At 35.0% G+C, this 26,528-nt stretch overlaps 2 protein-coding genes across 3 annotated transcripts in view; both read left to right on the forward strand.

Moving 5' to 3' along the window:
* Positions 1-10,800, forward strand: part of LOC138315428 (uncharacterized) — a 27,186-nt gene extending 16,386 nt beyond the window's left edge. The window contains exons 11-18 of one of the 2 annotated variants that reach the window (XM_069256444.1): positions 1,161-1,315; positions 2,754-2,922; positions 3,108-3,234; positions 3,363-3,861; positions 4,307-4,349; positions 4,472-4,677; positions 5,251-5,332; positions 6,069-10,800. In XM_069256444.1, coding sequence (XP_069112545.1) covers positions 1,161-1,315; positions 2,754-2,922; positions 3,108-3,234; positions 3,363-3,861; positions 4,307-4,349; positions 4,472-4,677; positions 5,251-5,332; positions 6,069-6,349 — 1,562 coding nt within the window. In that variant the 3' untranslated portion in view covers positions 6,350-10,800. Of the gene's footprint in view, positions 1-1,160; positions 1,316-2,753; positions 2,923-3,107; positions 3,235-3,362; positions 3,862-4,306; positions 4,350-4,471; positions 4,678-5,250; positions 5,344-6,068 lie in introns of both variants that reach the window. The other variant, XM_069256445.1, reaches the window with a different exon arrangement.
* Positions 9,948-24,622, forward strand: LOC138316637 (uncharacterized). Its single transcript, XM_069258312.1, has 19 exons — positions 9,948-10,017; positions 10,938-11,218; positions 14,438-14,468; positions 15,141-15,182; positions 15,488-15,547; positions 15,986-16,015; positions 16,297-16,680; positions 17,821-18,028; positions 18,599-18,730; positions 19,625-19,801; positions 20,198-20,321; positions 20,855-21,009; positions 21,305-21,383; positions 21,781-21,907; positions 22,060-22,567; positions 22,873-22,915; positions 23,152-23,357; positions 23,760-23,841; positions 24,172-24,622. The coding sequence occupies exons 2-19, from the start codon at positions 10,942-10,944 to the stop codon at positions 24,450-24,452; spliced, it is 2,946 nt and encodes a 981-aa protein (XP_069114413.1). The 5' UTR covers positions 9,948-10,017; positions 10,938-10,941; the 3' UTR covers positions 24,453-24,622.
* Positions 24,623-26,528: the final 1,906 nt, after the last annotated feature.

The raw sequence follows: 26,528 nt of genomic DNA on the forward strand, positions 1-26,528 counted from the left end.
TATTTTCCCATTGGAATGATAGATGCAGCTTAACATAGTCTCTAAACAAAAGTTTTACTTACGGGAAGCTTTCGTCAATCACCTAGTTGTCGTATTCAGCCATAGCTGTGGTCAGTTTTGGTTTTATTAGTTTAACGTCTTATTAAGAGCCAGGGTCACGAAAGGACGTGCCAGTTTTGTTGGTGGAGGAAAGCCGGAGTACTCGGGAACAAATCACAGACCAACGGTCATTACTTGACAATTGCCCCACATGGGATTCAAACTCGCGACCCAGAGGTGGCGGTCTTGTGGTAATATGTTGGGACATCTTATTGAACCACTCGGCCACTGCGGCCCCTAACCGTGGTCAGTTAGGAGCTACAGACTGGAGATCTAGAATGAGATTCAGTCATTTGACCTAGAGATTGAACCTTACTCATCTGACTGAATCAGGCTGGCGTGGAATGTCGGTAGCGTTTAACTGCCCCCGTCTTGATTGAGTGCAAGTCTGTATGCCGAGATAAAGATGACCTTTTTAACTCCTTTCTGGAACCACATGTTGATGATCTGTGGCATTTGCGTAACGGTCCCATTATCGGGATCGCCCAATTAACGCGGACAGTACATGTGATTCAAAATGTACTATGAACAAATTGGCCACTTCAGGTTTGACTGAGGACCCACGATTGTCCCTTGAACCGTGAACTACAACTCCTTTAGAGCCTCCGCTTCTATTATCATTCATGAGCTTAAATGTCATTACTACTTTTGGTCATTTTAGAAAATGAGTTTTACATTAAAACATATATGCAATAAAGAAATCATGTAATTGCATAAATGTTTCAATGTAAAACTCATTTTGTAGATGTTCATTGCACCGTAATGTGTTAAACCTTCAGATTGCAAGAAAGATAAATAGTACAAGATATTGTCTCAGCTTTGTGTTTAATGTAAAATCAATGCTAAAACGGTATTCTCTTCTTTGTCATTTATTTGTTGATTACCTTAGTTCATATAAGTCTGCGTCACATATTACAACCTGTTGTTTATAGTAACGATATCAGGCTTCAGAAAAAAATGTTTGGACACACTTACGTACAAAAGTGGGGTTCATTGCTTTTTGTTTTGTTATTTGTTTGCGTGTTTTTTTTCCATTAAGGTACCTTCTATATCAATTACAGTGTTTTCTCAGTGCAAGGACAGGAAGGCGGTGTACACGGCTTTAGACAACTTTGTTACTTCCGGTAAAGATCTCACTAACTTCCGGTTGGACCCATTCCTGGAGCATTTGCAGAAGGAAGGCGTAGTTAATGCCAAAGAGGCAAACGATAACAAGGTTATTTCATATCACTACATGTATATCCATTGTTATTGTTGAGGAGAACTTTTCGTACTAATTTTAAAAATCACTTAAATCTGACAATGCAAGTTAAAAAGTATGCATTTGAGACCTTTCTAAGACAACCCCTTGCGTTTCTAAAGAAGTGCAGTCGCCAATTTGTTATAACTCTGCTTGGATACAACACGCCTGTCGACCCCATAAAGTGCGTGAACCACACACACGTACAATCAGTCGAACGCTCGGTGTTCAAGGTGTAACAACTAACACCTGACTGGCTCTAGATCTACTGTACAATACGGTATACCCAAGACGTATTTACGTGTAACCTGAGGCCATACAATAAGAATAAAATGGTTAGTACGTTCAAGGTGTTCACAAATAAAGTTCCCGGGGACCATAATTATATAGATCTATAGAGTTGAATACTTTCCACGTGCGAGATCCATTTTGATTATAATGTAAACATAATATGTCAATTACGAGGTACTAAAACACTTCAATATACACTAGGTTTTACACGTACATGTACACGTGTGTGTCTTTGGTATTTTATTTATGGAAGAGTCACTTCTTCGGGACAGGTGGTCACGTGCACGTGGCCAGTCGAGTACATCGGGAACGATAGTATATGTGGTGATATGTGCATGGACGGATTATCATTTGGATATCTGAATGACAGCTTAGAGAAGTTGACATGTTTTCTTGCTAAAACAAGCCCTACACGGCTCTTTAAAGATAATGGCTTCGTTTACGTATTATTAGGTGATACACATTGGACAGTTGCTAGGTGTATATGTACATGTATAGACTGAGTGCACGTGTGTGAGTTGAGTTGTCGATTCACGTGCTTTATATAGGGGTCGGGTAGAGAGAAAAACAAAAATGGCTGACCATCGATAGGGGGTTGTCTCATAAACGAATCTTGAAATACAAGTGTACTTTTTTCAAAATCCTAATTGAATACTTTTCAGCTTGCATTATCAGCTTTAAGACGCATTTTATCAGTAAGTAATGTATTAAGATCCAAAACAGTCCTAAAATCTATATTTTGTTTGCTTAACTCTATCTCAGACTATATTAAACTTTATAGCTTACAGTGCCTCAATTTCTAATAGGCCTGTGATTATAAATGCAAAATTTTGGAGTGTCAATTTTTTTCGGTTTTTTATTTTTTTTCTCTGTTTTAACCCTGTAATATTCAACAATATGCCTTTTAAATTTAAGTATGAAAGTGAATATGTCAAATGGATCCTCTCTTGTGTGAGGGCAACTCAAAGTATCATTTCCCTCTGATAAGAAATAAAATTCTTTCTTCTGCTTCTAAAAAAATGTAATGTGTATTATATATGTAAGTAGAATTTATGCCATTTTATAAATATATCTGTGTCCTAAAAAAACATGATTGTAGATTTTATTTTTTATACATTTTCAGAACCATTTTGATGTTAACAAGAGGACAAAACACCTACTTGAACTGTTACTCGAGAGACCGTCTGCTGCAGAAAAGGTTTTAGTCTGTTTAGATAAGTCTGGAAATGATCACTTAACAAAACAGATTCGACAGTTGATTCCAGCAAAATCTGGGAATTCTACAACCGAAGGTAGATAATATTTTATTACATTTTACATCGACATATTATCATTTAAAATACTCACACAGATAGTGGTTTGAATATTCTTACTTGTTTTATTATTTTTTTACTTTTTTTTTCGTGTAAGCGTCTTTTCTACTATCCTTTGACCTTTTCACGAATAAATACAATTATAACAATTATATACTTTCTAGAAAAATGGAGTTCATTGTTGGTGTTCCGGGCGGATGATGGGGATTGGAATATCCTGGATCCAAAAATCGCCAAAAAACTCCAAAAAGAATTAGGATGTACCCTGCAAACAGGAAATAGACGTTTTGAGTAAGTTTTTTTTTCATTTCAGTTTATTCAAGAGATTACTTTTAAACAAAACGGTTTTATACCAATTTCTGATAAGTAATGGTCACACTGTTCTCCCAATTCTTAATTCATACATTTTCATTCCACAGGATGGTGTCACTAACGGTCTCTTCTGAGAAAGACGTGGAAGACATTGCTGACCAATTAGTTAACCACGAGCGTGGTACGACCGTTACACTTGTCTGTAAACATAAGACCGACGACTATCAGGGTGAAACCTTTCTTCACGTGCTACCAGCGAAAGACGCAATGAAGGAGACCAGACGACTGCAAGAACATGGATACACTCGAGGACCTATGGAATTGGCCGAATTCAATATCATGGACGGGGAAATTGTCGAATTCTACATGTCTGGTAATATCGGCTTGGAGTATTTTGGTAGACGACTCTCTCAAGGTACTGTGGAATCATTTCCGTTCAAAGCTAACAGAGACATCTGCAAACTGAATTGTAATATCTACGTGGTTGACAAGAAATCCCTGGACCAGATGGATGACGACCGATTCCGAGGTCTTCTACACTACAGAGTCAGGGCTAGGGGACCCCTGAAGGAGAGGACGGACGCGGTGGAGGTCACGTGGATGAAGGTCAGACAACGTCACTTGTCACTTATTATTCATAGCTAATATGGACATTGTATATTGTGTATCTCTTCAATGTTCAATGCATGTTGCGTTGATTATAAATACCAGACATAAGGTTCGTTAACATAATCCTGTAAGGTGTATCTACGGGGATTATAAAGTGACTAATACCATAATGTATAACAGTTAATATAGATTACACTTTATTATAGATAGCACCCTGTTACATGTAGTAACAACTGGCAAGTTTCGGTTTTGATTCCGTTCGTTACCAATGTTCTTACTTAACTCTCATAAAGTCAGGACAAGTTCTCTTTAGGTTTCCCCTCCTTACAATTGCTTCTTTTTCAAACGTACAGAACATTGTTATTCAACGTTTCATGTGGATAGCAACTAGATATGTTTTATCAATTATAAATGCTATATGTGTGATTTAATTATTTTGTAGGTGTCCAAACGTTACCTGTCTCATCTGTCCATGAACGGTGATCGTAAGAATATATTATTTTTTAACTTTATTTCAAACAATAAATTACAATCATCATTTGAAATCATGATTGTTTTATTTTTAAAATTATATCAGATAGTTCCAAATCATTGTTTTTCCTTGTAGTGCAAGCTCTCGGGAAATTCATCAGCTCAAAGTTGAGTGACAGAAAGGAAATGCACAAGGTGTTTGTTACCATGGATACGGCAGACACAGTGAAGGAAATAGAACAGCGCGTGGAGAGACAATGTAAAAATGATACTGACGTCATCAGATACGAGACAACACTCTTTATCTGGGCCAATCAAAACAAAGACGAATCCGACAAAAAGGTATCAGAACGGCCTGCGTATGTATGTTATCATATTGGCAAATATAATATCATTTACAATTTAGTTACACATTGAACCAATAGAATGCATGGGAACTACTTCAGGTGAGACATGATATTGATACAAAAAAAAACCTTTCGAAACTAATTATTAACAACCATTGGCGTAACAGAAATTTATCGAAATGAATATTTAAAGGAAGTACAGTAAGTGTACTTATTTAAGCGGTAATTTTATTTTAGCGCTTTTAGCGGTGTTATTGAAGTTCATCGCTAAATTTTGTAAAAGTGTATTGAACAACCAAGTTGCGTTAATGTATATCCTCGCTAACAAGTCATAATACTAATGTATATAGTTTTTTTTTTTTTTTTTTTTTGCGCTTTTGCACTAAAATAGTACAGTAGAGTAAGAAGAAAATGTTTTATGATTGAATCAAGGTTCTCCTACAAATACATTTATCTTTGTAGCTAGAAGGACGAATAATTACATAGTCTAGTAGGTACTTCATAGGTGTTGATGGGTCGCTTTGTGATTAATTCATTGTGGTAAGCAGCATTTGTTATGTTATTTCAGATTGAGAAAATTCTGCACGCAGTCCGGACATATCCGTGGTGTAACGAGGCACGACGATTTGTCACACTGTATATTAAAGCAGGTCCGTAGCCGGTAATACCTATTATGAAAAAAAACACTCATATAAAAAACTATGAAGCAAGTATGATAATCACAAATATGATTTGAATGATAAGTACTTATCAAAAACATACCGTTGACATATCGCATTATGATATTATAAAACTCTAAATATACTTTTAATGGTGCCGAACGTAGTTTTTGGCGATATTTTTTGTATCAAAAATAAACGATTACAACATTTTTGCAAGTGATGCTCCAACAGTCTAACCTATTTAAAGATAAAAAAGTACAACAAAAAGATTAGAAAAAGTCACTGAATTTAGCGATACTACACTACATCCTGTAACCAACATTGACGGGGTCTGAAAACATTTACCACAGTGACACATATTTCTGCTGTATTCGGCACTGACGAAAAACAATTTTGTTTTAAATGAAGACTGCAGGATAGTAATAATTGTTAATGTTTTAGTATATAAGCCGTATTATTTGACCCGGGACAGACAGAAGTCGAAATCACGTCATTAATTTTTTGAACCCTCGCCAAAATGAAGCTTATACTTTTAAGTTTTTTTTAGTTTAACGTCCTATTAACAGCCAGTGTCATTTAAGGACGGCAAGTTAGTAGGAGAAAGTCTGAGTACTCGGAGAAAAACCACCGACCATCGGTCAGTACCTGGCTATTGCCCCACATGCGACTCGAAGTCGTGACCCAGACATAGAATATAACGGATAATCCATTGCTCCTTTTGTAGGTTTGTTTTCGGAGTTGTCTCTCTTAAGCATGTCGAAGCTTTTGGGACCAGAATGGAAGGATCTGGCGGTCGTTCTGAAACTCCCGGAGGCTCAGATTGGTTATATTGACAGTTTGGACCTCAGTGCGGAAGACGCCAAGGGCAAAATGCTTGATAAGTTCCGTCTTTCTCATCACGCCATTGGTTTTGGGGACAGACTGCCGGAAGAGTTCTTGCAGTCCCTAAAGCAGTGCAAATGCAGTCAAGAGATGATCGCGTATGTGGAATCAAAAATGATGTAATTTTTTCAGTATCATGAATTCTCGAAAGCAAAGAACGTTTGAGGTGTGACATATTTATAAAGGATCAAATATACATATCTTTAAGTGCAAATCGCAGGTGGGGATGTTTAAATCAACTCTTTGTCCAGTGCCATGGTAATAAATATTAAGTTTTTCGGTTTTTGTTGACCCATAGAAACTAGAAGAAGCAAGTAGTACGAATTTTGCCCAGGAACTGTTTTGAAAAAAAATAATCAAGTTTTTCAGTAAAAAGTCGGATGTGATTTTTGATGAGGATAACTTAATTATGCTTACCAAAAGTGAACAGCAGCTTTCATTTTTAATATAAAAATATTCTATGCCGTTAGGTGAAATCATTTTCTTAAAAGTATTGTTTATTGCATATTTGGAATAAATAGCTGTAAAGCTGTAAATAGAGGATCTTACATAAGTGGCTATGTAATATGAACTATATATATTATTTGATAAAGTGTAGACACAACATATTTCCACCAAGTCTAAAATGAAAAGTTATATGTAATATATATATATAATAAACAATACGAAGTACTTTGCCGGTCCCGGCTGAATTCCCTCTTTATCTTTGTTTAATGAACTTGGATAATTCGAATTCGGAAAACTCGAAGAACTCGGATAATACGAAGTAAATTTTGAGTCCGAATGACAACATTCATACATAAAATGTTCTTTGAACTCGAAATGAGATTTTGTGGACAACGAGTTCGCCGAAAATGCCGTTTTTCTTTTTCATAAATCTGCCGTAGAACTAGCATTTTAAATTATATACCTAGGTTTTATTGTTATTATTTTGCAACTACCATCGGCGATTTTGACATTTCTCTTTTTCACATCATTTTACGACATGGAACTTGTCTATCTTTACCAAGTAAAGAGATCGTCAGAAGACATGATAACTCGTTTAATTCGAACACTCTGATAACTCGAAGTTTTATCTCGGTACCTTCGAGTTCGTATTAACCGAGTTCCACTGTATTTATGGAAATATAGACAAAACTATTAGTTTCGTGTCTATATCATATCAGCTCAGCTTATATAAAAGCAGGTTGCAAACAATTGCTTGATTTTTCTTTCATACTTACGGGTGTAATACTGGCTGGTCTAGGACAATAAATTCATGTCGCCTGAGGCTGAAGCCTCGTGACGTCACGGCGTCAACAGAATCTCATTTCCTCGTCAAAATTTAACATTTTTTTTTCACAAATATGACTGGTTTTACTATAAAAGATGCAAACAACGGAATTTGTGTTGAAAATATCATGTAAATTTTCATGTATGGAAAATTGACTTCCAGTCGCGGATTTCTCCGAATTTATATCAAAATGGCGGGATATTATAGTTGTAAAATTGCAATAAAACGTCGAGGTATGAAAGAAAAATACTCTTTCATAAGTTGATATGAAGGAGAGGGATATTCTACCATCGGAATCACCAAATGTTGCAAAACCCTCGGCAAGCCTCGGGTTTTACTACATTTTGTGACTCTCGGGTAGAATATCCCTATCCTACATATCCACATATGCAAGAGTCTTATAATCTCATATTAGAAATCATGCCTAAAATGTGTTAAAATGAAAATGAATTTTCATGTTGTGCTTGTGTTCTCCGAAACATTTAAGGAAATTTAAGGAAATAATCCCGGCACAAGTACAGTAGAACCTTAAATCTGAATCGCGTATGCATAGAAACGTTAAATCAATTCGCCGCGAAAAAATTTGCTGCTTTGCAGTATATCACTGAAACTATTAATAATAAAGTATACCGTCTTGAGGAATGTCACTTGTGTCCAAGTAACTACTACAAATTTGACTATCCGTTTGATATACGAGACAACAAATGTATTTCTTTGTCTAGAAATAAAAAAGTATAATGACACATATGCATGCAACATTTGCTGTGAGCTGCTAATATGCTAATATAAATTATGATAATATTTATATAATATTTGTGATTTTAATTAACTAATCTACTAAGTTTATGGATACGCTTTGAATGGAAAGAATATAGCAGTGAATATACATAATCAAAAAATTATTTCATTTTTCGTAAGGCGTGTTGTTAAGCTTTATTTTCTTGTGAAATTATAAATAAATTACAATATAATCGAACATGGGTCTGTCAAGATGCCAGATGACCAGTGAATGTGGATGAGACTATAGCCTTAGTCTTCGTCTATCTGTCCGTCCGTCTGTCTGGATACTAAAAAAGATTTTTTTTTCTTCTAGATTTTGGGTTTCAGGTGATGACGTGAAAACAATTGTTACAATGTTAGGCTGTTAGTAACAAAGGCTAATTTTATATCAAAAAGTTGACATCAAAGGTCACTATTACTAAAATAGGATATTAAAGAAAACTAGCGTCCGACCTCTGAAGGTTTTATGTTTATCATTGCTTTATATTGGTAACGAATCAATTTCTAAGGAATTATTCCCAGTTTCAAGATTGTCAGGTGGAAGTCAAGGACACCATACCTGTTTCATGAAAATCATTGTCTGGACTCCAGTGACTTCCTTTTTTCATTGGTTTTCTCGTCACAGCTTGTGATTACAAAGGTCGAGACTAGAGTACAAGGTGAAACAAATAGCTGTCTTATACCCAGAAACCACAGGGTAACCCTGTTAAGTATGAGGTAATACCCTTGTCAAGTATAGAAGAACACGATTTGCAACACATTTATATGCAGGTATTTTTTACTAAATAGCGACTGAAGAAATGGTGAAGATTGTACGCGTTATTACTGTTAGAATTTGATAGCTTTACGTTTGATTAATCTGTTTATATTGTTTTCATGTGTATGGTTTTCCTCATGAGGAACGTATAAGTACCCTGAAAGGCACTTGTAAAAACTGTTGTCATCATGTGTCTTCCAAGATCTGTAATTTCAGTATTATTTCACAAAACAATTCAAAATTGTCATTTTCTTAATGTTGTTTACGGAATTCAATATTATTTACATGTCTATTTTTCGTTAATGAACAAAGAATCCCTTCACATTTTATCAAATCTTACAAAATAATATTTAGGACAAAAAGAGTGATGTTCTATATTTATTTGGCTTCAATGACACATGCTTTATTATACAGTAAATTTTCATAATGTATGTATAATCAAATTCTCAGGATACAAAGAATAGACATTTACCGAGATATTGTGAAATAAGCAAGTATATTGACAAAAAGCGATTCGAATATGCGTTGGATTCGTATGAAATCGGAATGTCAGTAAATATCATGACAATTCACTTCCGCAATTGGTGTTTATCTACGTCATCAATTAAATAAATTCGTGTGTACTTATAACTGACAGTATGTTACGCACTATTGTTAGGAAACTATTTAAGACAGTAATAAATATTCCCTCCTGAAATATATGGCACGCCAACTACTCTGGTTTGTAATATGAGTATGGCTGTAAAGTAGTCATTCTTTGCCCCCAGAATTGTTGATAGTGATAAAAGATATGTTTTACAGTGACGACTGGAGTGTTATATAAAACGTGGTAAGAATCAATTACAATGAATGACTGCAATAAAAAAGCTATATAAGAAAATTATTTATTATGGAATTAGTTAGTTGAAATTGTTTGTCACATACAGTAAGAAAAATCTTTGTTACCAACTGATGTGGATACTATCAGTGTGGTGGTCTATGGTGAGTAACATTATTAGTAGTTAATATTATATTTTTGTGGTATTGATTTGAATAGATTTTTCAAAATTATTACTTCGTGGTTTATTTAGCGTACACTTTGATTTTTGTGTTATATCTCCACAACTTGAAAATATTCATAACGATTGGAGGGAATCTATCTTTTATGAAATCAATGCGCTGCTTTTCAGCCAATCAGAGACGGCGTTACAAACGACGGCGTCATTTTTTTGAGATGATAACATCTGGCGTATAAGCCAATGAAAATGCTCAGTACAAGATTGCATTATATACATAACATAAATAATAAAAGCTCATCGATACTAACACTTCTCCTCAATAACTACTATCAATATTTTTGGTTTGACTTTTTTCCTTAATCCTGTTTACTGCTTAAACTTAAATCTTCAATTTTAATTTCTTAATTAGTTTAAGTTTTACAACTTTTCAAACATATCTACCTATTCGTAATATTTTAGTGTTGAGAATGTGAAGTTGGAAGTTCCCGAAACACAAAAAATATCAGTATTCGTATCTTTCAGACTTTGGAAGGTTACTGTTAGTGGCTATACATGTATGTAACCATGTTTTATGATATTTAGATGTAATGCAGTTGGTTGTAGTAGAACATGCTTTTTACCAAGAATTTCAAATGCTTATTTTTTGTGATTAACTCTAAACAATGAAATATGACGCCTCGCTTTGTAAATTCACTATGAAATGTTAAGTGTTGTAATTAATTTTTAGAGGATAAGTATCTCTCAATAAATATTGACATGGTTGATACATCTTTATTGATTTTATTTTTATTTCGACAGTATTCGACATCAAAACCATTCCGAGTTAGTATTAACTTTAAATCTTGTAAACCTGCCCAGCGAGTTACTACTTACAGGTTATTAATGAGAGCGTTCTAATTATAGAAATATGGAAACAAAACATGACGTTCCAGCTATCAAAATTATCCGGGGATTTTCCGGAGAATGGACAGGATTAGTAATTACTCAAACCAAAATCACTCTTGATGAAGCACGCCGATACCAGTCCCGTTTAGATGACCTCTTGTCTAGGACTATGGAGGGTATTTCCAAGGTCAAAGGTTATGTTGATGATGTTAACGATAGCATCACATCACTCTCGATACAGGTGAAGAAGTCAATGGTCGACAATGTACAGATGATGTCCGATCTTGTTCAAAAGCTCGGTACGTACTCGAAGAGCAGAATTTCCCATAGTCCGTGATACATAAGTCATAGTGTCCAGTCGGTTATTGATAGTCTATGAACCCTATGGAACCTTAGGCTGACAGATTAGAGGGACGGTAGGATATCGGTATTGGAAGATGACGAAGCCTCTCCCTCCTTTATCCCTTACTGACCACCTTAGATTTTAAAGGGTTTTAGTAGCTGACTAGTAGACATATTTTCGTGGTGACATATTTTCGCGTTTATACAGCAAACTAATCTTTACGGTGTTTTTTTTTTTTCGATATTATATTTTCGTATCTCTTTGAACCTAAAGTCAATAATTTTGCAGTGAGTAGATTTCGCGAATTCTAATAGCCCGCGAAGTTAGTTTAAAAATAACCACGTGGACGATCAGTGTGTTTAAACATAACTTCATGGACGATCGGTTTGTTTAAAAATAACCTCGTGGACGATCGGTATATTAAAAAATGCCCCCGTGGACGATCGGTTTGTTTAACCATAACTTCATGGACGATCGGTTTGTTTAAAAATAACCCCGTGGACGATCGGTTTGTTTAACGATAATCTCGAGGATGATCGGTTTGTTTAAAAATGACCCCGTGGACGATCGGTTAGTTTAACAATAATCTCGAGGATGATCGATTTGTTTAAAAATAACCACGTGGACGATCGGTTTGTTTAACAATAATCTCGAGGATGATCGGTTTGTTTAAAAATGACCCCGTGGACGATCGGTTTGTTTAAAAATAACATCGTGGACGATCAGTGTGTTTAAACATAACTTCATGAACGATCGGTTTGTTTAAAATAACCCCGTGGACGATCGGTTAGTTTAAAAATAGCCTCGTGGACGATCGGTTAGTTTAAAAATAACATCGTGGACGATCGGTTTGTTTCAAAAAATTCCCTCGTGGAAGATCGGTTAGTTTAAAAATAACCTCGTTGACGATCGGTATATTTAAAAATGCCCACGTGGACGATCGGTTTGTTTAAAAATGACCCCGTGGACGATCGGTTAGTTTAACAATAATCTCGAGGATGATCGATTTGTTTAAAAATAACTACGTGGACGATCGGTATATTTAAAAATGCCCCCGTGGACGATCGGTTTGTTTAAACATAATTCGTGGACGATCGGTTTGTTTAAAAATAAGCCCGTGGACGATCGGTTTGTTAAAAAAAACATAGTTCACGATTGGTTTCTTTAAAAATAACCTCGCGGACGATCAGTTTGTTTAACGATAATCTCGAGGATGATCGGTTTGTTTAAAAATGACCCCGTGGACGATCGGTTAGTTTAACAATAATCTCGAGGATGATCGATTTGTTTATAAATAACCACGTGAACGATCGGTTTGTTTAACAATAATCTCGAGGATGATCGGTGTGTTTAAAAATGACCCCGTGGACGATCGGTTTGTTTAAAAATAACATCGTGGACGATCAGTGTGTTTAAACATAACTTCATGAACGATCGGTTTGTTTAAAATAACCACGTGGGCGATCGGTTTGTTTAACAATAATCTCGTGGACGATCGGTTAGTTTAAAAATAACATCGTGGACGATCGGTTTATTTAAAAAATACCCTCGTGGACGATCGGTTAGTTTAAAAATAACCTCGTTGACGATCGGTATATTTTAAAATGCCCACGTGGACGATCGGTTAGTTTAAAAATGACCCCGTGGACGATCGGTTAGTTTGACAATAATCTCGAGGATGATCGATTTGTTTAAAAATAACTGCGTGGACGATCGGTTTGTTTAAAATAACCCCGTGGACGATCAGTTTGTTTAAAAATAGCCTCATGGACGATCGGTTTGTTTAAAAATGACATTGTGGACGATCGGTTTGTTTAAATGTAACCTTGTGGACGATCAGTTTGTTTAAAAATAACCTCGTGGACGATGGTTTTGTTTAACAATAATCTCGTGGACGATCAGTGTGTTTAAACATAACTTTATGGACGATCGGTTTGTTTAAAAATAACCCCGTGGATGATCGGTTTGTTTAAAAATGACCCCGTGGACGATCGGTTTGTTTAAAAATAACACCGTGGACGATCGGTTTGTTTAAAAAGATAACCTCGTGGACGATCGGTTTGTTTAAAAATAACCTCGAGGATGATCGGTTTGTTTAAAAATAACCTCGTGGACGATCGGTTTGTTTAAACATAACTTCATGGACGATCGGTTTGTTTAAAAATGACCCCGTGGACGATCGGTTAGTTTAACAATAATCTCGAGGATGATCGATGTGTTTAAAAATGACCCCGTGGACGATCGGTTAGTTTAACAATAATCTCGTGGACGATCGGTTTGTTTAAAAATAACCTCGTGGACGATCGGTTTGTTTAACAATAATCTCGTGGACGATCGGTTTGTTTGAAATGACCCCGTGGACGATCAGTGTGTTTAAACATAACTTCATGGACGATCGGTTTGTTTAAAAATAACCCCGTGGACGAGCGGTTTGTTTAAAAATAATCTCGTGGACGATCAGTGTGTTTAAACACAGCCTCGTGGACGATCGGTTAGTTTAAAAATAACCTCGAGGATGATCGGTTTGTTTAAAAATGACCCCGTGGACGATCAGTTTGTTTAAAAATAACACCGTGGACGATCGGTTTGTTTAAAAATGGCCTCGTGGACGATCGGTTTTTTAAACATAACTTCCTGGACGATCGGTTTGTTTAAAAATAACCTCGTGGACGATCAGTTTGTTTAACGATAATCTCGAGGATGATCGGTTTGTTTAAAATGACCCCGTGGACGATCGGTTAGTTTAACAATAATCTCGAGGATGATCGATTTGTTTAAAAATAACCACGTGGACGATCGGTTTGTTTAACAATAATCTCGAGGATGATCGGTTTGTTTAAAAATGACCCCGTGGACGATCAGTTTGTTTAAAAATAACCCCGTGGACGATCAGTGTGTTTAAACATCACTTCATGGACGATCGGTTTGTTTAAAAATAACCCCGTGGATGATCGGTTTGCTTAAAAAAAATAACCTCATGGACCTCGTGGACGATCGGTTTGTTCAATAGATTAAAAACTTAAAATAGAAAAGAATTGACAACACTTCTAGCACATTAGTGATATGTAAAAATAATCTATTTTCGAAAGCATCTTTTCACATAATATTATTACTTGCATTACTTGCAATATTACTTAACAAATATTATGATACACACTGTCAGTTTTATTTCCAGTCCCGTCACCGGAATCTCATACAGGTCATGGGTATGTAAATTTTCTGTTAGTACTTAAAAAGTATATCGATTAAGGAACAGATATCATTTCAAATGATATACACCTACTTCATTATACCATAGTGTTGTGTGCTCTATATTTCAAGTACCATATATCATACACGTTAACTGTTAAACTGTAGGTAATTAAACAATTGAATATTACATAATCATGTCTGGTTTCTAAATATAGCATAATTTAAACAGTCACTGTGTATTAAATGAGTTCGGAACAATGAGAAACAGAGAGATAGGTCATATACTGTTGTAAAACAAAGAAAATAATCGAGGCGGTTATAAATTAAAATCAAACTTACCTCTAACGCGGTCTTACACAACAACAAGTAAACAGGCTATGTACTCATCCACACGTATACATTTTTATTGTAAAAGCGCTCAACCTATCGACCACTCAACCGAGCAATAATGTATATATAAATATTCACAATCGTTATGATAATGTCTAATTGTTTTATGTTATACATCGATGACCATTACTTGATTGCTTTACCTGCATTTTCCCTTAATTAAACATATTGTGTTAAATTTTACTTTAATTTCAATTTTGTAGTGACTAATTTTTTGTTGAAAATTAGGCCTTCTCAAAGGATTAAGTCCTTGGCATATATACTGATTTGAATAAGCTATTGGTTCATTTTTTCAGAGGTAACCAAGAAAGAGCGGAAACGAGAAACACAGGAAAAACGTAAGGAAAAATAACGCTTAAGCATTTGTTGGTTAAGAAATGCGATAAGAAATGCGATACCCAATTGAACGTAGAGTTTGTGTTATAGTGATTTGTAACATGTTTTATTAACCAAAGTGGTGAATCGCTAACAAACCTGAACAAAATATTTTAGCCAACAGTTGTGAACTTGATTTCCAAAAGAAAAAATAGAATTCAATACGTGAACTTTAAAAAAATATTAAAAAATGGAGTCTTTTTAATTAAGAAGATTATAAATAATGATTTTGTCTTTAATCTAAAATCACAGTGTGATTTATTTACAGACCCAATATACCCAGTGGTGTAGTTGGTGTAATCGCGAAGTTTTTAACCAGAAATCGCGGGTAAGTTAGTTATTTTCAACAATCAAAGACGAATTAGAAAATAGTAGAGACATTTTATTGACATATTTCATCTATAGCTACATCGCCAACTATATCACAAGTTGCAAAATTATATTAAGACATGAAGCATTAAAGGCCCACTAACTTTCCGAACCGATTTTAGATTATTAAAATTGGAATGTAAAACGAGATTAATGATTTTTAGAGTCTCATACGTTATTATCTTTCTACGAATTGTACACTTATAATCACCTTCTGAACAATTAAATTAGAATGAATTAAATGTTAATATTCTAAGGCTGGTCGTCGTATGATTATTAATATTTTTATTTGTTTTATTTGTCGTTAGTTCTAGTTCGCAATTCATTAACATATTTTTTAGATTATTTTGAGTTTATTTTTATTTATCTATATCTATTTCGTATCTCCTATGCACAGCTCTAACGCGACTGACAACACCACGGATCTGTAAGTTATGAAAAATATTGATAATAAATAAAAAGATGTCCAATTATGTAGACTCTGCATGAAAAATAATGCTTTTATTTTATTCTAAGCATTAAAAAGTGTTGCACATGTATTTAAATTTTATGAAGAAATCAATTTTTAACGTTTTATCGTTCACGCTTTCACATTTGGCACATTAAAAGTCATGACATGTTCCAAACATTTAATAGAAATTATGTTTTTGAGGACAATTTACCTCAATGTTTTCGATTTATTTTTTTCTTGTACTGGTTTTAATTCAGCGAAACGAAAAGGAACAACAATAAAGACATTGCAAAACAACTAGAAGAAGCTGCCAAGTTGGCTGAGAAACAACAGAAACTGGCTTCGCTAGTTGAGAATGTAAAATCTGCGTGCGAGAAGATCAAGTCACAGGAAGGAATAAATGACAACGACATCAAGGCGCTGAAATGTGACCTAGATGCTTACGGAAAAACTCTAGAAACCGAGAAGGAACAAAGACAGCGAATAAAACAACAAAAAGAGGAAGAGATAAGGCGAAAGAAAGAAAAAGCAGACGAGGAGGCAAGGCAAAGGCAGATACAAAAGGAGGAAGAGGCAAGAAAGAAAGAACGTCAAGAAAACGAAATCCGACGAAGAAATCCAGAAAACTGGCATCCTCTAGTGTAAGAGTATTCTAAACAATCGCCATTACAATGTCATCACTGTGTTTACCTTTATGAATTAGTTGTACATATATGGCTAGCTGTAATATTGTAGCTCAAAAGACTTTTAGAGGATAATGATGTCGTCTTTAGAGATACCATTGGTACCTATTACTGCTAATGGAGCCAAATATAAAATATCAAATTCACAACGAGACATTTTTTTCACATATGAATATGAAGGTCCTTCCGAAGGAAAAGTATACATCAAGTCCACAAATTGAGAGCTTGGTGTCTTGGGAGTGGTACAGTTTATATTATGAATGGTCGTTATGTTTGTTTTGGACAAAAACAATATATAAATGAATGTATATGCACAAAATAATTGGAAACCTACAAAAAAGTTCAGAAAATCGTGCCCGAGTGATTTTCTGAGGCTGTGCTCCACTAGGCCACATAGGCACCATTTCGTACTCGGCCGAAAGGTATAGTAGGCCGGGTACGTATATTCGTTCTATTTATGTGGTAAGTATCATGTTGGTTAGTTGATTAGAGTAATTTAAGGCCGGCTTCCCTTGTATGCAGTGTATGGCCAGTGTAAAAGTCTGTATGTTTTAGGAGACTGCAGTGTATTCATTTGGAGTCACATAATGACCACGGGCGAAGCAGTCGCACTACTCTTTTTTCGCTAACTACTTTACAGACTATGATGTGTCTCACAGCCCAATTACAAACCATTGCCAAAAATGAAACATGTCAAGGAGTTAATATGAAGTCGGCTTAGGAAGAAAAAGTAATAATATCCCAAATTTAATAGCCTTTTACGATTATACGTTTAGGACAGCAGACACAATTATGACATTCTTCCTGCAGGGCATGTTAAACTCGGTATAAATAAGCAATCTTTGTGATCATAGCCATGTCCCGCGAAATCATAGAAACATAATTCCCGCAAAAACAAATAAGTATATATGCGATACCTTTTTTATGATAGAACAGGTGAACAGGAGATGTGCATTTTTATAAATTGATTTATTGAAAGTACTCAAGCCAATAAAAACGTCAGTTCATTTGACGACGTTGCTATCATAGCATGGTGTAATGATGTCAATTTGCAAGCAAATAAATCGTCTTATTTCAGATTGAGTAAAATCATTTCAGATTAAAGGATGCACCCAAGGGAGACCGGTATACAAACACAGACATCCTCTGTGTTGTGTACGCTATGGAAGGAAGCTTCGGTTCACTTCAGTGTAACAACATGGAAGGTCAGATCAAAATGGCGGACTGGCTGGACATTCCACACGAAGAGCAGGCGTCGTGTCCTATTCGGATAAATTCTGTGGGGTATGAAACTGTAAACCTAGAGGTTAGTTCATTATTTTATCTTGTATTGTTGTTTACTTTTATTATAAACAATTAGTCTGTAAGCCTCGTAAAATTATGCAATGCAGTCGTGTTTTGCTACCTTGAATTAATACAAAATCCTTTCAAACTTTGATTATAATATTTTTCAGCAGTATCTCTAAGAGATTAATTGTTAATTTGCTCATATTAAATCATATAAAAATATCTTTGTATATACGTATTCTTGTGTCTCAATATTGTTACAAACAGTCACGCCCCGTTTACAATTACTGTTAAGGGATTTTCTTTTGTGGCTACTAAATTTTACAATTTCCATTTCAAAGCAAAGTTCGAAATTCGCGAAAATATATCGTTAGCGAAAGTAAGTTTACAGTATCTAATTACTAAAATATTGTTTGAAAGGATTTCTATCATTAGGATTTAGTCTTCGTAAGCATTGAAGTTGATCGTTTATTAACAGAGATCAGTTTTAGACTCAATGACATGTGGTTTTGTCTTAAACGATTGAATTCAGTACTCTAACCATTTAGTTCAAAGTTGAAAGAACAGTTTTGCTATCTTCACTTTCAAGTTGCCGATGGAGGTGTATGTGCCGTATTCTATCAGTGGAAAAAGACATCAACCCGAGATTAAAGTCTCCATCGACAATGGACCCTGGAAGACGCCAGACCTACTGAACAAACGTGAAGTTACAGCTTTCCCGGTAGGTAAACATTACACTTATAAAACTGTCCAGTAAAATGACTATTTAGTTTACCATGTTATATGTGTATTTTACCAATATTTTCATATTCTAAAGGTACCTATGTGAAGATAGACAAACCCACTTTCGACACGCTTGATTTAGAGTATTATATGTCTACAATTAAATAATTGTCTAATAGTTTAATCTTTAATTGTGTACAATAGTGGTTCATATTAAGTAAAATAATCGATTCCGCGTATAGCAGTGATTGCGTTTGATGATGTTAGTAGTTAATGATTGCTCAATTGATTAATAGAATCATCCCTTACCTCGAGGGTATGACAGCGAAATCACAACCCGAGGGGTAATTAATGAACGTACAACCCGAGGCTTGCAGAGGGTTTGTCATTCATGAATTAACCCGAAGGTTGTGATTTCTTTGTCACACCCTCATAGGTAGTGAATTATTCTTTTTCTCCGATATACAAAAGAAAAGGATGAGATAATTGACTGAAACGAAGTATTTTCACCGCGACATGTGGATCGCACAGCAATATTATAAATGTCCTCAGCAATACACGCCACGGTTACACCGCATGACTTTATGACGTTTTACTGGAGCTGTCATACCCTAGGGGTTAACAGAGAAATCTCTCACGGCTAAAACCGGTACCAAATCAGCGAATTTTGGGTGAAAGACCTACTGGTTTTAAATTCCAATTCCTTTTTCTTCACCTAATCTGTAGTCTATGGTATACGTTCTCGATTTTCGACTATTATGACAGATGTAGATCTAGACTGTTCGGGGAATACATTAGTTTGACACAAGCTGGTTAATCAGAATTCGTTTTCATATTGGTTTAATCTTGCGATATCCTTTTTAATTGGTTGCTGTTTATATTCTACAAATAGAAAGGGATCAACTACGTTGGGATTGCGATAACAAGTTTTGAATATCTCCAAATGGTCGTCGCCGCTGTGCCGAAGAGAAAAAAGTTCCTGGTGGACAAAAAAGGTCTGAACATCACGGAAGATTGTATGAATATCCAGGTCCCAGCCGGGTACGGGAACGACAACATCAAGATAACTGTAAGTCGTGTTTTATATCTTGTGTGACTAATTTGTTAACTTTAAGTAATTTCGTAATTGGTATCGTATGACTAATATTGTGATTTTTATTCTTTTTAATTAAGCTTAATTAATTTAGTTAACTCCTTTAGTTGTAACTAAATTTTTGTCAAACAACAATTTTGAGATCAGGAATTGAATGTTATGCCAATTGGGTTTTTTCGCATTTCAAGCCAAGAGAAAATTATGTGTTACCACAAGCAAAGACGTATCCTTCAAAGCAATTATCACATTCAAATAGCATAATGTAAATCTTATTTCAAAAACAGACGACATGAACATAGCGATCGGAGGATAAGCTACATACACTTGTTCAGACATTACATTGAAATAAGTAATAGAACGTTTGTGCTGCAGGTTTCGGATGGCAATAAAGCACAACTGAATCATCATAAATTTCTAAAAGCACAGGTGAGAGTGGATCTTGACTGTGGGAACAAAACGACCAAGGATATCAGTGTGAAAATATCCGAAATAAAGCGTAAGTTTTCTAACCGCCACCGCTTTACTGGAGCTTGGGTATTGTAGGTCGCACGAATAAGACTCATGAATACCGTCCACAATAACCATATCACCGTTGTCATTTTTTAAAAAAATTGTTTACGGTAATCGCATATACGAAAATTGTATTGAAAATATGGCCTGATTTCTTGACCATATAGAACGACTTTCTTCACCGGCGAGTTAAGCGCTAACCACGTGATTCCCGTGCATTTTTGTATTGACTAGCCCAGAATCATTCATATCTAAATTGCACGTTTTGGAATGGAAACAGAAGACGCTTACTCTGTACAAACACATGGATCGCTAACGCACAATATTAGATATGTCGGTATCCCACTGCGTTCACACCATCGTTAACGCAATAAAACACTTTAATCCCTATATATCACCGTAACTTTATTATATATTTTTAAAATATTTTACAAAAATCAAGGTTATTTTATTTTTGATAGATTCATGTTTTTAAGTGTTTTTCGCTTTAAAAAAGAAATTAATCTCTCTTCTCTACAGTTTCCTCTCAGGGCCAGGACAGGAAGAAAGCATACGTGGCTTTATGTAAGATATTTACTTCCGGTAAAGACCTCCTTAACTTCCGGATGGACCCATTCCTGGAGCGATTGCAGAAGGAAGGCGTGGTTAATGCCAAGGAGGCAAACGATAACAAAGTATTTTCAAATGATTTAAGTTGAATAATGCAAAGATTGTTGAGAATTTTACAATTGTCTATAAAACAGACTGAGAAATTAGCGTTATGCATGTAAAGTACAGTGTAAGCTGTCTAAACCGGATGGCACGGGAACCAATAAATACATCTATAAATATAGAAGGTAAATGCGATACAAATAAGCCAGAATACCCATTGATCCGGATTAGACAAGGGTCGATTTTAAGAAGTTATAATGTACTAGTAAATGTTTATTTTTCAATTTTGAACGTATCGGTTATATTTGATATTTTCAGAACCAACTTGATGTTAACAAGAGGACAAAACATCTACTTGAAAAAAAAAAAGTAAGAATGGCTCTTTTGCAAATTTTTAGTCTCTTGGTCATCCCCTATTAGAAATTTTAATGAGAGGACCTATCTGCCTCATCCTACTGACTTTTGTCAATAGAATTGTTCGAAATTGAATTATTTAGCATGTTTTTTATTCAATATGCCTGAGGATGGCCAAGAGAGCAAAACGTTGGATACTAGACATTCTTTTTGATATTATTCTTATTGTTTTGTTTTTCGTTATAAACATGAGATTTATTGAAAATACATTTTAATAATAATATTCCATTTAAAAAAATCCACCGCTGCCTCGTTGGGGGCATTTATACAAAAACAAATTGCTGAATAGGTTTTGTATAACTTGACATTCGATTGCATGTTCGTAAGTAATCGTTCCATATCTATGGTGTCTTAAAACATGATATGACATTATCACATAGGAAAATGGCGTCCTGTAATGGTGTTCCGCGCTGACGATGGGGAGTGGAAAGTCTTGGATCCAAAAATCGCCAAAACACTTCATAGAGAATTAGGATGCACTCTGCCAGAGGGAAACAGACGTTTTGAGTGAGTGTTTTTAAACTTATGCTAGGAAGGAATGGTTGAATAGGTGTGTTTTTATATAACCAATTTACTTTTTAACTCATATGTACTAATGATTTATTTCAAAAGAAGACATTGTCACATCTACTGAACCTAAGTGTATACGACCATTTCAGGATGATGTCTCTGACAGTGTCTGATGACTCCTCTGAGAAAGACATTGAAGATATTGCCGATCAGTTTGTTAACCATGAGGTTGGTACGACCGTTACGCTTGTCTGTAGACACAAGGCGGACGATTATCAAGCCGAAACCTTCATACACGTGCTACCAGCGAAACAAGCCTCCAAGGAGATCATTCGGTTACAGCAACATGGTTACACCAGAGGTCCAATGGAGTTGGCCGATGTTAATATCATGGACGGGGAAACTGTTGAAATTTATATGTCTGGTAATATCGGCCTGGAGTATCATGACAGACGACTTACCGAAGGCACAATTGTGGAAATGCCCTACAAAGCCCACAAAGACATCTGTAAATTTAATTGTTATATCTACGTAGTAGACAAGAAATCCCTGGAGCAGATGGATGACGACCAATTCCGAGGTCTTCTACACTACAGGGTCAGGGCTAGGGAACCGCTGAGGGAGAGGACGGGCGCGGTGGAGGTCACGTGGATGAAGGTCATGCGTACACAAGGACATTTTGATTAGCATCTTAATGTTTGCAAATACTGATTTGTTGAAGGTTGCATTTCCATTGTTAAGAATTCCTGATTAGTCTCAGGGTCGACGCTCTGTTAAGTTAAGGAAAAAGTACGGACTGGTATTGTTTCCATAGTTATAGATACTACAGCTAATGCACATGAAAACAAAATCGCTAGTTTGATATTGTAAAGTCAATTATCAATAATACTTTTGTAATGATTAGGTTGATTTTGATTCAATATTTTTTCTCGTGATACCAACATTCTGTGTTATTTTTGTAGGTGTCAAAGCGTTACTTGTCGCACCTGTCCATGAATGGTGATCGTAAGAATAGCTTTATTTCCATAAAAAATTAAAATCAATTATCTTCTTTTAGAAACGCATGATTCTTTATTAATTGTTGCGTCATATATGAATTTTTCTCCGTGTACTCCGGCTGTCTTCCACCAATAAGCCTGGCAAATCCTTAAATGACCCTGAGTATTTTAAAATAGGATATTAAACTAATAAAACCAATGCGTCATATAACATATTGAAAAATTGCAAACTTTTTTCTTTAGTGCAAGCTCTTGGAAAATTTATTAGCTCAAAGATGGCTGACAGAAATGAGATGCATGACGTGTTTGTTGTTATGGATACGACAGCTACAGTGAAGGAAATAGAACAGCGTGTGGAGAGACAATGTAAAAATGATTCTGACGTCATCAGAAACGAGACAACACTCTTTATATGGGCCAATCAAAACAAAGACGAAACCGACAAAAAGGTAATGTCCAAAACTTATGGTGACTGGCGCCTGAACTTTTTTTCTTTTTTTTAATATGTTAATTTATCTCTAACTTGCTTATTGTTCTCAATATTTTTTTCATCAATTCGTCTATGGAATCCATATCAGTATCATTAAGTTTCGTAAGAATGACTTTCTGTAGCAATGTAGTCAGATGACCGACACGGTCATTGCGCCTCTTGATATATGTGCTTAAAACGTTATACCGCATAAATTAAAATGATAAAAATAACTATAAAAAGGTTTATGATTCAGCCATTTTTTCACATTTTGATGAGCATAGCAATGGTCTGAGATATCGCGAAAATATCATTCCCGTGAAAATAACTGGCTATACGTTATCTCCTTTTGACGTTAGCCATTGCGCTTTATATTTGTTAGATTGAGAAAATGCTACAAGCAGTCCGAACATATCCGTGGTGTGATGAGGCAAGGCGGTTTGTTGCACTCTACACTAAAGCTGGTATGTAACAGGATGCATAAGCAATGAACATTATTGTCATGAAAATAATATGATTAAAAATGATACAAGTGTTATGTAGTCTGCATGACAAAATGGCAGCTGATCAACAAGAACCATTAAACACAACGTTGAATAGTGACCTATTGATATAACTGTAAATATCAAGTATCATTTCAACGAATAGAAACTGTGGCGGTGTTTAATTACAGTAAACAGAAAAAGGGACTATTTGCTTTACATTCCTAAAAATAAGATATCATTTTACCACACTGCTTCTAACAATCTAACAATAAGTGTATTTCTTTATTATAATGAACCTTCCTATTCTAGGTCTGTTCTCGGAGATGTCGCTTCTGAGCATGTCGAAGCTTTTGGGACCAGAATGGAAGGAATTAGCTATTGCTTTGAAAATCCCCGAGGCTCAGATAAATTATATCGAAAGTCTACACCTCAGTGAACAAGATGGAAAAGGCAAAATGCTCGATAAATTCAGACTCTCTCATCATGCCATTGGTTTAGGGGACAGACTACCGGAAGTGTTCCTGCAGTCACTACAACAGTGTGGCTGCAGTGAAGAGTTGGTTGCTTATGTGGAATCAAAAATTAAATAATGTGTTAAACTCAACAAAATGATAAAACGCAAGAAATGTGATAATGCATACTTTTATAGAAAAAAAGTTTAACAATGCATGGGAGGAAGCACTGAGTTTGTTAAACTCGTGTTATTATCAGAGGTATACGAGAGAGTTCCCCGTTGTATCGAAAACTATACAAAAATATCGATCAATGTCATCAAGTGACATAACATTGGCAAGAGTATAGTTTCCGTTTAACGCTAATTGTGTGCCACACAAAAGTATGAACATGTCATTTGATTTACTATTACTAGTTTTACATGAGTGATATCACTTACTTCAAATGACCAGATATAAATGAGGATGTTGTTTCAGATATCTAATTTTAATTTAATCAAAATATAGGTACAATTATATTCTGGTTATTATTAAAATATTTGCGTTTTAATACTTTGGGTTTAAGAAGAATACGTGCATGTGCGAGCGTGGGGTGCGGTTATACATACCGTTAGGGGATCTTCTCAGTCATATACATACGTGGGAATCAATATTATGACCTGAATGCTGACAAATTTTCGGGAGCCTAAAATGATTCATGCGAAATGAAGGATAGTGACCATGGATGTGATGCTTTGCAGTAAGCTTGTTTTTGTCGAACTGTTAAAATGATCATGTTATTAAGAAGAACGTATTGTGAATTATATTATGGGTAAAATCACTATCCGGCTGAAGATCAAAGACCTTACCATAATTTGAAACTTTCATGTGATTTAAAAGAGATACAGTAAATGGAATTATTTTACTTTTTTTATTATGTATAACGTTCCTTTGAATCATGCATTAACGTTGTCAATGATCAGATGTTGTTTTATATTTTACTTGTAAGCGTCAGAAAAATGTTTTACACTTTCCTTTTAATATTTTGTTAATAAATATATTCTTGGGCGGTATTCACATAATACATTCTCTCCACTTCCGGGACAGTAAATGATCAGCTGTTTTAACTAAGTCCGTAATTTTACTATTGCTTACTAACCGGAATTTGAGGCAAATTCTTTTTCTGTTCTATATGAATTTAAAGTGTTAAATAAAGTCAACCTCATCATATATTTCTTATTTTATTATGCTTCGACTACTATTATTGCATTCCATAGGGTTGAAAACCAACGAAGGACCATGCCTCTTGTATTACACCTGGTGTATCTGTACTTGTTCTATGGCTCCAGTGCTCTGATCCTAAGTATACATACCAAGACTCAGATAAATATACATGGGTCTAGATATTGGAAGTGAGTGCAGGTTTTTGGTTTCGAATGACTACTTGTATGCTAAGTTTCATGCTTTTAATACAGTGTAACTAGGACCTCAAAAATGTTATAATAAGTAATGTGTCCTTAAAGATGCTCCACCGCTAACGAATGGTATTTATTTGTATAAAAACGAGCTGGCGAATTAGTATTTTTTCAGTTACAAAAGTTACCTTCTTTACACATTATCACCATTGAAAAGTTTGAGCTTCTCAGTTTTTATTCAAGATAAAGATATTAGAAATAATGAATTGCGTCCCAAAAAAACCATGACACTATGCCCTATATGGAATGAAGTACTGAATAGATAAAGCATCACCAAAAGCAAAATTTATTATTTTATTTACAATTTGTGTTAATTGGACACATGCATGTATAAACACGAATATACATCAATTATTGTTCAATTAATGTGTATGGTTTATGCTCTATCGGCTGTGGAGCACCTTTGAGTGTTTCAGATATATTATATAAACTACACTGTAAACTATGTATAGGTACTGAAATGAAATAAATATTGAATGTTAAAAAAACTTTTTTGGTGATTCTTTTATCAATGTTTTTCGTAGACTGGACTACCAACGTCTTATCACTGGAATAAACATGTTTTCTATTAAGATAAACAACTCAGCAACCGTATTCAATGAGTAAAATCACTATCACAGAAGGTTACATGGTATGTATTAATCAACGACAAATGATATTCCAATATAATACATGACAAAACTTATGGGGAATACATATAAAATATTTTTGTTTAAAATAAATAATAAAACCAAAATGCCAAGGTGTGGTTAGTAAAAAC

The sequence above is a fragment of the Argopecten irradians genome, chromosome 2 (assembly GCF_041381155.1).
Source record: "Argopecten irradians isolate NY chromosome 2, Ai_NY, whole genome shotgun sequence".
Taxonomy (NCBI): domain Eukaryota; kingdom Metazoa; phylum Mollusca; class Bivalvia; order Pectinida; family Pectinidae; genus Argopecten; species Argopecten irradians.